A 12,831-nucleotide genomic window follows, 5' to 3' on the forward strand; every position below is an offset into this window, starting at 1 on the left:
ATCTGTTTTAACCACGGAAGAGCCAATGCGGGAGAAGAGTAAAGACAGGAGACAGAAGCCCTGACACAGGTTTTTCAGTATGCAAGTGTTTTTGACTCCACAGCCAGTTGCTTAAAATGAAACATAAAGGGCAGCCAGAATACACACCCAAATGCAAAAAGGTAAAGGCAAACATAAAATAAACCACACAATACCATGAACCCCCACAAAACCAAAAAATTAAAACCCAAAACCCCTCAACTTTATATATATATATATATATTTTTTTTTTTTTAAAAAGGGAGAACAGCTGTTCAAAACCAACTGGGCAGTATGGTGGGGGTGGGGAGCAGTCCTACAGAAGGGGGCCTAGAACTTCCCCCTGGGAACAAAGAACAAACACAATACAAAGAAAATAACCACCAATGCTCCCGCATGGGTCAGGAGTCTCCAGAGAACAGATTGTCCCACCCTCAAACTGGCTTTTTTTTTTTTTGCCTTTTTTTTTTTTTTTTTTTTTTTCCATTTTCTTCTTTTGTTGTTGTTTTAGCACCTGTACAATAAAACTGTACCATCTCCAACCAGAGCCGGCCACAGCGAGGCCCTCCTGCCTTCGGATGGTACATACTCTCTACAAGGATTGTTTGGAAAAAATAGCAATTGGTAGAAAAATAAGAACAGGAGTAGGAAAGACAATGCCACAGAGCAGGGCAGGGACAGGGAACCGCCCCCCCCAGCTCCTCCTCTCTCCCTCTCTCTCCCAGAACAAACCCAGCGCAGGAGGCCAGGAGGGAGGCCTGGCAGGGCCCCACAGTCAGCCCCAGGTCCCTTGGCAGGAACGGAGCCCAACCTCCTGCCCTTGCCTAGCAAACAGCTGAGGCCTGGATCTCACATCTGGCAATCCGTCCCAGAGCCCTCTGCAGATTCCAAAGGAGAATGGGGGGCAGAGGGAGAAGCAGGGAGGAGAGAGGAAGGGGGTACTGAGTCTGACAAGGGGGAGAGGTGAGGGTCAAGGGCTGGGAGCTGAGAGGCTCAGCATCGAGAAAGGGTGAGGGCCGGAGGGGGTGGGGTGGCTGGAGGAGGGGGGTGGAGATGTGGGTACAAGCCCATATTGTGCACTCTTGAGGGGAGCAGTGAAGGAAGTGTGAGGAGGGGGCAACCTTAGCCTTCAGGCCCATTCTTGACTCTCCCCAAATAGAGTGACCCATTAACCCCGCCCCCCTCACAATCCACCTCTCCCCAGAAACACTAATCTCAAGATAGTGGGGCTGCTGCAAAGGGCAGGTGGTGAAACAGAAAAATGGAGGGGGGGAAGCACCAAAGCCTCAGGATTACCCTCAACCCCCCAGCCCCAGGCCAGCACCAGCCACCTTCATCAGTCACAAGTCCTCAGGGCCCCCCTCCCCCCGCCCCTCTTGCCCCCTCCCCAGTGGGGTGAAAACAAACCTGGGAGTCACTTTGTCAGAGGGAGGGGGCAGCTCCAGAGCTGATCAAGAAAGACAAAGAAAGGAGGTGAAGAAAGTCCCTCAATACAACAAGTTGTCTCAAATCGTCACAGTGATACAGACTTATCAGAAACCAATGAAACAATACAAATTAAATACTAATAAAATAAATACTATGGAAGACAGAAGAACACAGGGGAACGGAGGGGTCGCTCAGAGATTTGGGCTTTTCTCATTTCTCCTCCGGACAGGCCGAGGCCACCCCAGCGCCCAGGTGTGGTCTTGGTCACACACAAAGGAGGCCAGTCCAATGGACCCTGGCGCCACCTCCCACCATCCCCGGGACCTCTTGTCCTCAGATGTGGAGTTCAACTTTCCACTCCCATCACCAACCACAACAACAAAGACGATGACAGGGAGATGAGAACTAATCATAACCGGAAAAAAAAACAAATCCAGTCACTAATGCTGGCATTGATAAGGCGGCTTCTTGTTGGTCCGTATTATTGCCTCATTCTGCAGTCTGGTGCTCGGCGGCGGGGGGGAAAGACCCGGGGGGTGGGGGAGGAGAAAGAAGAAAAGGGAGCGGCCGTTGGCCTGGTCAACTGTTCCAAGGCTGGAACTCCACCTCAGACCCCAGAAGCCGAAGGAGCTCGGGCTCGTACCGCACCAGCTCCACAGTCTCAGAGGAGCCTGGGGCTGATCTGTCGTCCATGCCTCCGGGCCTCTCGGCTGGGGTCAGAAGCTGACTGGAGGCCACCTGCCGGTAGAACTCGGCCTTGGGCAAGGTGGCAATTTCAAAGTGCGGGAACCGAGCCTGAAAGATCCTGGAGGAAAGCTTCAGCCTCTTCAGGACGTCGGTAAAGAGGAACCAGTTGCAGGGTCTGGAAGAGGCAAGAGTAGGAGTTAGGGAAGGGGGTTGGGGGGAAGCAGTGGGGTGCCGGGAACACTCCGGAGGGCCCAGGAAGGCTGCCAGTCTGGCTACCCCGCCCCCAAACTAAACCATGGGCTCCTTGGGTGTCGCTGAGGTAAAACTTTCCTGTTCCCTCCAGTGGCCGAACCGCTTTCAGCTCCATCTCCAGCACTCAACCCGTGACTGACCTCTTCCCAAAAAGTGGGAGCGGGAGGGAAAAGGGGCCTTCCAGAACCTAAAACTCAGAGCAGGCATCCCCAGGCTTTCCCCCACACCCCGCGACTTGGAATTTACCATCTGCTGGGACCAGTTCTTCCCCCAACCCGACCCCTGCTCCCCTGTCTGGTTTCCCTTTCCTGTTCTCACTCCTGCTTCCCCTGCCCCCTTGTTCTCTGAGACCTTCCCCAACAGACGGGGAGCCGTGGAGAAAGGCCTAAACTGCGGGTAATCTAAAAGGCATTTCTCTTTGGCTCTGGAATGCATTAGACAAGTTTTTTCTCCAGCGGCAGCACCGTCCTTTCTGCAGGGCGGGAGCTCACATTACAGCCAGTCTGACTTTGCAGAGCACACCCGACTGGGCGGCAGCCTGGGGACAGCTGGGAGGGGTGCTAGAGAGGCCGCTCAGGGGCCACAGCTCCTCCCTTTGACCAAACCAGGAAGACACGCTGCATCCCCGCGTTAATGGGCCCCATTCCAAGGCGGTCCCTCCTCCCGTGGCACTGTCCGGCTCCCAGCGGCCGCATCGGCCTCCCAACTGGCTGCCCTCTTCCAAGAGTCACTCGGCTGCACCCCCACCCGCCCTCGCTGGATCCTCTCTTACTATTCGTTTTCTAAAAAGAAAATCCGACCTTATTCCCTGAACTGCTTGGAACTGCTTTCCATGGATCTCCATACCTCCAGCACAAAAAAAAAAAAAAAACAAGCCTCCAAATTCTTTACCACGATATTGTATTGCAAGACCTTTCAAACATGACCCCATCCAACCTCTTCAGCCCAGTCTCCCCCGTCACACACACACACACACACACGCACACACACACTGTATCCCCCCACCCCACCAAGTGCCAGCCATTGGATGAAGGACAAGCCCTACTTTCTGAACTTCCTGAACTTGTTAGCCTTTGCTTGTACCATGCCCTCCATCAGCCTCTTGGGCCCAGCTCAGATGCCAGATCACCTGTGAAGTCTCCCCCCCCCCCCCCCCCCCCGTGAAACTGGTCGCTCGTCCCATCTCCCACTGTCCCATGGCACTTGGTTCATACCCCCTTTATAATCCTTCAAACACAGCCTGTCTCAGAAAGGCTACAAAAGCAATGGAAACTGCTGTCTCCGTGGCACAGGAATGGGGGCTCAGGGTGGACTGGAACTCCCATCATTCACTTGACACCTTGCTCAACTGTGCGACATTTTTATTTTGTCTCTTATTAGAACTGACTGTATACTCGTCTGTCTCCTCCACTAGCCTGGAGATGCTCTGAAGGCTGTATTCTGGCCCTCGGGGTTTGCCTGGTGCACCTGCTGAAGCCACGGGTACAGGACGGACTGTTCTGCACACCACATACCACTTCTGCCCAGACTCACACCCTTCTCCCGAACATGCAATGCCTTCCCAGGGACGGTAAATGCTCTTTTCGCACCATCAGGAAATGGGAGTGCTCTGGGTTCAGAGGAAGGGACTATAGATACCATACATTTGGACCATCGCTTTAAAAAAATGGAAGAGAGCCCTCAGAACAGTTGGTAATAAGAATTCAGCTTTGCTTTGATGATTCCGAAGGCAGTTATGAACCCTGCAGGGCCTCAGGGTCATCATTCTACACCTTCCTTACTTCTTTTTTTTTAAGATCTTATTTATTTGAGAGAGAGAGTGTGTGCGTGAGCACCAAGCACAGAGCGAGTGGAGGGAGGAGCAGAGGGGGAGGGAGAAGGAGGGGGAAAAGATCCCAAGCAGACTCAGCACTGAGCACAGAGCCTCACTGGGAGCTCGATCTCATGACCCAGAGATCATGACCCGAGCCGAAACCAAGAGTCAGGAGCTCAACCGACTGAGCCACCCAGGCGCCCCTACACCCTCCCTACTTCTTGGAGAATCTGTATTTCCCATCGTGCTGCAGCTGTGGGGAAGGGCAGATTCCAAAGAGGCACGGGAGGACAGGAGGCTGGACTGGCAGGAGACCCAGCTTTGCCCGGACCAAGCTCTCAGCTGAAAACCTGCTCGCTGCCTGGCTCGCTGCGTGGCCAGTGGCCCTCGGTTTCCCCGTGTTCCGTCCACACCTGATGCACACTACCCTGGTCCTTTTACTGCCTGGGGCCCAAGATCCTGTTTCAGAGAAGGAGGTGCTGAATACTCTGAAGGAATTAATTAACTGTGCAATACTATAGCCCAGAGGCCCTGCCCCGCCCTCAGGGATCAGCTGATGCCCAGAAGAATTAGGACCAAAAGCCCCTGAAACTTGATCCCTACCAGTGTCATCATATAGGCTATTTTTATTCTTATCAGGCCCTGGGGGAAGGGATGCACAGAGCCTTGTGGCCCAATGGTTAGAGTCGTCAACTTGAGGGACTCACTTGAAGGGCTCCCGATCCCCCGTCCTCCCCTCTCTCTGCCGTGTGCGCTTCATGTACCATCACTTTTTAAACAAAAACAGGGTCGGGTACTTTAAAAATAAATATCAAAGGAAAAGTATCCTTAAGAGTGTTTACAAAGGTATTTGAACTATGTGAAGACACCAAGAAGACGAAAATACTGAATGATGGGGGCTAAGAACAAAAGCACAGGTCATCCAGCATCCTCCTAAGGAGCACGGCCACACGCTGCCATCTGGTGAAAGCCGACCAGAACCACAGCCCCGCAGGCCGACCAACTCCCTTCTGGATCATCAAGTAAAGATTAAACCGGGTTCGGTCTAATGGTGTCAGGTATATTCTAGTCTCCGAAAATGGGTGACACCCGTTAGTAATATCCACAGTCATCTGAGAGGACAGTGCCCGTGCCATCATCTCGTCAACACAAACGCTCCGAGAAAGCAGCCCGTGGGCTCCTTAAGGACCCCAGCAGCCATGGCAACCATATGTCGCGGCTTTTCCAAGAATCTCAGTTTCAAATATTCTGTCTGGCTGTTCCCAGAAACCACAAAAATGTTCCAGAGATTCTAATAGTTCATCAGCCCAAATATCTCCCAGATCATCTCTTACACCCAGGAACAGCAAGCAGAATCCTTCAGAGAGCGAATCTAGATTTGGGGTTTGGGAAGGACATACAGTCAATACATCCGGAGCTTACAGCCTCTGTTCCGAAGGTAACTGAGCAGGGCGGGAAAGTCAGGCTGGCCTTGGTCATATGTCAGCTTCCCCGAGCTCCAGCGTTTGCTCGCCAGGTCTGGGCTTCCTTCTGGAGAGCTCCACCCTTCCCAGGGAGGCAGGCCAGGAGTTGCCAGGATCCTGGCACTCGGTTCCTGGAGATCTCTTAGACACTTACCCTCGGGACACTGACACTTGGAGGTTGTAGCAAGGGAGAAGAGGCTTGTCTGAGAGCTCAAACATAAAATCATCCTCTTCCACATCATCTCCTTCTTGATCAGAGTTCCCGGGAGGATTGTGCAGGAGGTCACAGGCAAAGCCATCTTTTTCCTCTGTAAGGAGAGCACATGGGATATTAGGACTTAGCTACATGCACAAAACTGAAGAAAAGAAATGCTCCAACAAGAAAAGGGGCCTGGGGGCACCTGGGTGGCTCAGTCATTAAGCATCTGCCTTCAGCTCAGGTCATGATCCCAGGGTCCTGGGACCGAGCCCCGCATCGGGCTCCCTGCTCCGCAGGAAGCCTGCTTCTCCCTCTCCCACTCCCCCTGCTTGTGTTCCCTCTCTCACTGTGTCTCTCTCTGTCAGATAAATAAAACTTTTTTTTAAAAAAGAAAAGGGGCCTGAAGGTGGGTGATTAGGAGATAAACAACAAGCCCACAGACCCCTGGTCGGGGCCCAGTCTCGCTGATCCCATGGCTCCCACCCTTGGGAGGGCCCATGAAAGTTCTATCCCTGGGAGACATTATTTTGTGGCCAGAAATTCATTATACTCCTCCACCTTTCAGTTGGAATAAAGCCAGGTGATATGAAGCCTGCTGATACTACCAGCAGTCAAAGGCAAGGTAGAAAAACACCTGCCGGGCTTGCTGGGCCCTCAGAAGCCCAGAGGGGCCGCTCAGCCAGTTCCCTTCCCCAGCCGGCATGTCTGGGTGTGGCTCACTTCATTCCATCCCAACCTTCTCCTGCTCCAGCCTCCCCAGGGCTTCGGGGGTGGCCACCTCCCCCAATCTGCAGCCCTGGCCCAAGGGACGACTGTGAGCTGATAGGGTCACAGATAAAGACTCTTCCAAGAGAGGAAAGCCTGGGTCAGAGGCTAAGGGCTCGGGAGAGGGCAGCGGTCTCAGAAAGTGTGCACGGTAGGGGCAGGGCAGGGAGGGAATGAGAGCGGCCAGTGTGAGCAACACCAGAAGAGAGGATGATGCACAACAGGGGCTTCTGGCAGGGTTAAGACAAAGCAAGGGAGGAGAAGGGCCCTTGGGGGACAGAGAAGGAAAACAATACCCGGGGCAGAAGGGGGAGAGGGCTAATGAGGGGTGGCTTTGTGGCATCTGAGTCTGGGGGGAGCATGGGCTAGGGTTTGGGTTGAAAGGGTCCGTAAGTTACTAACAGATGGAGAAAGGCTGCCTCCACAGGTTCACTCCTGTCTTTGAGAAGAATCCATGAAACCCAAAGCAATCCCCCATCTCTGAGCCATAGGCAAGCATGGGAGGAATCCGACTCCAAGCTTACCCAACACAGAACTGCTGTAAAAGTCCCAGGACACGCCAGGGTCACCCTCGGCCCGGCCCTGAAGATCCGAGAGGTGATCTGATGAAAGAAGAGAAGGCAGTGAGACAAGGAGGGTAGGCTGGAGAAGGATCTAGACACAAAGTACGTCCACAGAGGGCTAGGAGGACGGGAGAAGGGAAGGAAGGACCACAAGAGGGCCTGGGAGCTACCAGAGAGAGATACATTTCCTGCTGTTAATCAGAGGTTGCCAACCAGTAGACAGGAGCCAAGTCTAGCCCACTGACCACCTGGAGTTTGGCCCAGTGTTTTAAACAACAAAAAAAAAAAGTTAATTAACGTTGAAGTTTTTAAAATTGAGAGATTTCACCTAAAAATCCGGATTTCCAACTTTTCCTGAAAAAAAAAAAAAATCAGAAAATCTGGCAACACGGCATCCCGCATTCCTGCATGTCAACAGTTGGCTGGAGGGAGAGGCGACATGTGCGTTCTCCGGCTCAACTGTCCCCACCCAGCCTGCTCTGCTCTCCTCCATGATCAGCCCAAAGGCATTTAGGTCTGGGATCCCTGCTCTTAGTGGTGTAAGGAATGGACTCTGCGAGCAGAATCTTAGACCTATCCCAAGATTTCAATTCCCCCTGCAGGTCACAGTGTTCATATAGCCAGTCAGGACCTCTCCAATCCAAAGTAAGATAAGGAAGCATAATTCCTTCTGTTTCATCTTTGGAAAACATGGGGGAGAGGGCCGTTTATCCTCATAAAAACCTTTTGCTTCCACTCCTAGGTATATACCCAAAAGAATTGAAAACAGGTGTTCAAACAAAAACTTATACACAAATGAATGTTCATAGCAGGTCTACTCACAATAGCCAAAAAAAAAAAAAAAAAAAAGTGGAAACGACCCAAATGTTGTTAAGCTGATTAAACAAAACATGGTCTAGCCATATAATGGAATATTATGCAGTTATAAGAAAAAACAAAGTACTGAATGAACCCTAAAAACATTACACTGAATGCTACATGAATGAACCCTAAAAACATTACACTGAATGAAAGAAGCCAGACACGAAAGGCCATATACTGTATGATTCCATGTATATAAAATGTCCAGAACAGGCAAATCTAGAGAGACAGAAAGCAAACTGGTAGTTCGGAAGGAACAGGAAGTGACTGCCTAATGGGCACAGGGTTTCCTTTTGAGGTGATGAAAACGTTCGGAAACTCAGCGGGGATGGTTGCACAACGTTATGAATGTACTTAATGTCACTCATTGTACACTTCAAAATGGTTAAACTCGTACATGTTTTGCTCTAAGTATTTTGCCACAATAAACATATTCTAAACCACCTCTGCTTACTTGACCCGAGGACAGACAGCAGGTCGCCGCCCCGCCTCCTTATTTCCTGGCTAAGCAGCATCTGTGCGATTGTCTCACCTCGCAACCCCGTGGGGACAAAAAGCAGGTTTTCATGACAAACTCAACCGTGTCATCTGTGGGCCTGTGGCCCCGTGGCTGCCAATATGCTACCTAGCCCTGCTGGCAAGCTGACTTAGCTCTGTATGCGTGCTACCTGGCCTCAAGCGACACCTGGGCACAAGGACGGGCGAGAGTCCAAAGGGCACGGGCGACCTGAGGGCGCCCTCGCTGAGCCAAATCCCAGGGGGAAGGCGGCAGCCCCTCCTGAAGGCCCGAAGCTAGTCTCCCCCAGTGAAAGGCACCACCGCACTCCAACAGCCTGCCCTTCTGGGTCACACATCCTCTCAGCAAAAATGCCTATTAGCTCTTGTGAGCTACTGAAAGAAATAAGTTTTTAGCAACCTTCTAGGAGATTACAGCTTTCTTCTGGCAGGAAAAAGCAGCCAGTGAGAGCTTTCAAAATAATGGCTGAGCAGCTACAGTGGGAAACCTTTAGTCACATACATTAGATCTTTTTCTATGTACTCGGCAAAACAACGCGGAGGTCACGACTGGCCGTTTGGGCACTTTTCTGGACCCCGTGCCCCTTGAGACTTGGAAGGAGTCTCTGCCAGAAGCATCAGTTAGGTAGGTGCCCATTCTGTGCCTGGCCTTGTGCTAGGTGTCCTGAGAGAGGAAGGTGTGAGAGCCGAAGTTTCCAGAAGGCGGGCACCACGTCTGCCTTGCTCATCGCTCTCTCCCCATGGCCTAATAAGCCCAAGTTCCGGGCACATCGTAGGAGCGCGATAAATACACGGGGAAGAAAGGGAGGGAGGAATTACCACGAGGTGAGACCAAAAGTAGCGCGCTTGCTTAACCAGCAGGCCGAACCACACAGGTCCCGATGACTGCTGCCCCTGCCCCCCGGGGAGGTCACACGGGGACTCCGGCAGGCGGAGCAGCCCTCGCTCACCACATTCCTGGGGCTCCTCTCTAGGGCCTGCCTTCAGAGCCCTCGGCATGGCACAGGCCGCTACTTCTCCCCGCCGCCAGCAAACCTGGGCCCCCTGCAGGTGAATGTGCCTTTCTGAGGCAGCCCGGTGTGAATCGTCAGAAAGAGATGCGGCCGTGGAGCAGGCGCGCGAGCTGCGCCCCAGAAGCAGCTCCACAGCCGGTCTGACGGTGCGGCTTCCGGTTCCGCCGCCGCACACGCCTCCGCGTACAATCAGGACAAGGAGTGCCTTGCCTCTCCCTTGACTGGCCCTTGCCCCCGCCCACCACGTCCAGTCCTTTACACTTTTCCTCTCCTCCAAGAAGTGCCCTCAGCCCGGCAGTCCTGCTCCCGGGTACGTGGCCGCGACAACTGCAAACAGGTGCTCACGCCCATGCGCGCACACGTGTTCCCAGCAGCACCGGCCACAACCGCCAGCAGGAGGGCACCACCCGCACGTCCCGCAGCCGGTGAGCGGCGAAGCGTGCCAGAGCCGTGCGGTGGCATACTCCTCAGCCTTCAGAAGCAAGTACTACAACATGCCACCACGTGGACGGACCTTGAAAACGTGACCCTACGTGAAAGAGGTCGGACTCAAAAGGCCCCGTGTTGTGCGACTCCACTTACATGTAATGTCCAGAATGGGCAAATCCAGAGAGACCGGAAGTAGATGGGTGGCTGCCGGGGGCCGGGCCGGGGGGGGGGGGGGAATGGAGAGCGGCTGCTTAGTGGGTGTGGGCTTTCATTTTGGGGGTGATGAACATGTTTTAGAACCGGATAGAGGCAGTGGCTGCACAACGTTGTGAACGCACGAAACGGCACTGAATCGTTCCCTTCCAAGCGGTTGATTTTATGCTCTGTGAATTTCGTCTCCACAAAAGAAAATGTTTTAACTACTCAGTGCGAGTGGTCACCCTGGCAATCAGAGTTTCTCTCTTTCCCAGGGTCCCACCATACCGTAGCTCCCCGTGTCCTCCAACCAAGTCACCAGCCAAGGGACATGAAAGGGGAGAAAAACCAAAAACAAGCAGTCTTCAACACGGGGTCGTATGGCAGAGGTCTCCGGCAGGAAAAACAAAACCTGTGATTCCGTGACCTCGAGGGGGTACACTGCTAACCCTTTCATCAGTGGAAGAAAAAGCAGTGCCGATATTTCCTCGGATGCTCCAAACCAAACTGCAACAACTCCCCTCGGCCCCCACATTCCTTCTGACAGAGCAGAGACACGAATCTGTTTTCCCTTGACTAGCTTGGATATTATTCTTTTCTTCAAAGGGTCAAAGGCAAATCGGTCACATGCCTGCCTGTAATTTGGCCCAAGGAGAAGGTCTTCCAAAGGCCTCTCCGAGAGTCTGGATGGGCTGGTGCTCCAAGCCTGAGGACAAGAGAAAGGGCTCTGCTGCCTGACCTCCAGTACCTGAAACCCAACAGGGGGCTCAATAAGCACACGGATGAGTGAACGGATGAGGGGTGCCGCCATACCCTTCCTGATCTCAGGAGAAATGGGCCTCACTTTAAGCCAACTCAATAAAGAAAAATCCACACTTACAACCCAGATGCGAAAGGATTCACTCCAGGATATTTGTAAATAGTGACATTCCTTTGTGTATTTAAAAGAGGATTCGATTCCCAGACTTTTCCAAAACAGGGGCCTCATGCAAAGAGAGGGAAGCTCTACACCACGAGCAACACCGAGGCTCGTGCTCATCTTCTCCACCTGCAGAAAATGGAGCCCTTCGCAGCCTACCAGGATTCGCCTTCATCTTTGGCCCAGTGGGATCTCCGCCGGGGGAGGAAGAAGACAATTAATCTACAGAGAGTCTGGTCAGGCAAATGCTTGGGGATGAAAAGCAAAAAGCTTTTTAAATACCTCAGCCAGATAGGCAAGGTTAAAAAAAATTAATAAATCCAGGGGCGCCTGGGTGCCTCAGTTGGTTAGGCAACTGCCTTCGGCTCAGGTCATGATCCTGGAGTCCCGGGATCAAGTCCCGCATCGGGCTCCCTGCTCAGCGGGGAGCCTGCTTCTCCCTCTGACCCTCCCCCCTCTCATGTACTCTCTCTTTCTCAAATAAATAAATAAACTTATCTTTAAAAAAAATTAATAAATCCAGAAGTCCACCCAAATGCATCCAGGTTTAGGGGCTGGGGAGGGGGGCAGTGAGGGGAAACGCCTCCCAAACTTCCAAGCCTAGGGTGCCTTCTACAGCCACTATGCCGCCCTGTGCAGTGGTTCCGTGAGATTTGCTGGGGGGGGGGGGGGGGGGCTGCTGGGATTCAAAAAGAGAGAAAAATACGAGGTTCAAGGAATTAAGCTCCTGATGACTCGCATACAATATTGTGAATACACTAAGTGCCACTGAACCATTCACTTCCAAATGGTTAGATGAGGTGAATTTCACCTCAATTAAAAAAAAAAAGCTTGAGTATTATCGTCTCATCCCCCCAAAACAAACTTTGGGCCCAAGTCCCCTCTCCCAGGAGCCTCTGACTGCTGCCCGTGCCTGCCTCCCCAGGGTGTTGGGCCAAGGTCCTAGCCTGGCTTGCCGGCACTGTCCCAAACAGCTGGCCGGAGATCTGCCTTTGATGGGCACTTGATATTTGCATGGAAAAGAGGTGGCCCTGTTCCAACACTCCCTTCAGTTCCTGGCCCCCATTATGGCGCTGAAGCTCCATGCCTACGAGGCTGTGAAGCAGTGTTAAGATTTGAACGAAGGTGTTTGGCCTGGACAGGCTACCAAGGGCCAGAATTAAGAAAACTCTTCTCTTGGGGCACTTGGCTGGCTCTGTCAGTAGAGCATGCGACTCCTGATCTCAGGGTGGTGAGTATGAGCCCCCACGTTGGTTACAGAGATTACTTAAAAATAAAATCTTAAAAAAAAGAAAAGAAGTCTCTTGACTCTGCAACATGGGCTGGCATTTGGGTTAGTTTAAGAAGGCATCAAAAGGCTGGCTAGTGGTTGGGATTAGCTAATGGAAATGAGAGGGAAAAATGTGTTTGTTTCTAAATTTTTAACTACTGAAAATGGTTTCAACATTTGGATTCCTTTGGGATTTTGGAGAAGGGGTCAGGGAAGAAAAGAGTTTGTCTGCTTACTAAGGTGGTCAGATAGCTTTATTTGGATCCAGAGAGCCCCAAGACCCTCGGGAGGGCAGTTTCTAGCCCCAGGAGAAGCCCCTGGATTAAACCTATTGATCAGAGACAGAGCTTCATGCAGTGTTTTTATCCTGTTGAGAAGTTCTGGGTGTTCATCTGTGCCAGCTTCTCCTGGTAATCGTCGAGGGCAGATGTGTGTGTGTG

The 12,831-nt window shown here is 52.3% G+C and overlaps 1 protein-coding gene across 1 annotated transcript in view; it reads right to left on the minus strand.

The window, feature by feature from the left end:
• Positions 1-241: 241 nt before the first annotated feature.
• The window catches only part of BCORL1 (BCL6 corepressor like 1), a 60,079-nt gene continuing 47,489 nt past the window's right edge, over positions 242-12,831 (minus strand). Inside the window, 3 exon segments of the mRNA XM_032428326.1 lie at positions 242-2,308; positions 5,816-5,969; positions 7,150-7,227. Of these exon segments, the coding sequence (XP_032284217.1) occupies positions 2,026-2,308; positions 5,816-5,969; positions 7,150-7,227 (515 nt within the window). The 3' untranslated portion in view covers positions 242-2,025.

Source organism: Phoca vitulina, unplaced genomic scaffold, assembly GCF_004348235.1.
Source record: "Phoca vitulina isolate PV1807 unplaced genomic scaffold, GSC_HSeal_1.0 scaffold39, whole genome shotgun sequence".
Classification (NCBI taxonomy): Eukaryota; Metazoa; Chordata; class Mammalia; order Carnivora; family Phocidae; genus Phoca; species Phoca vitulina.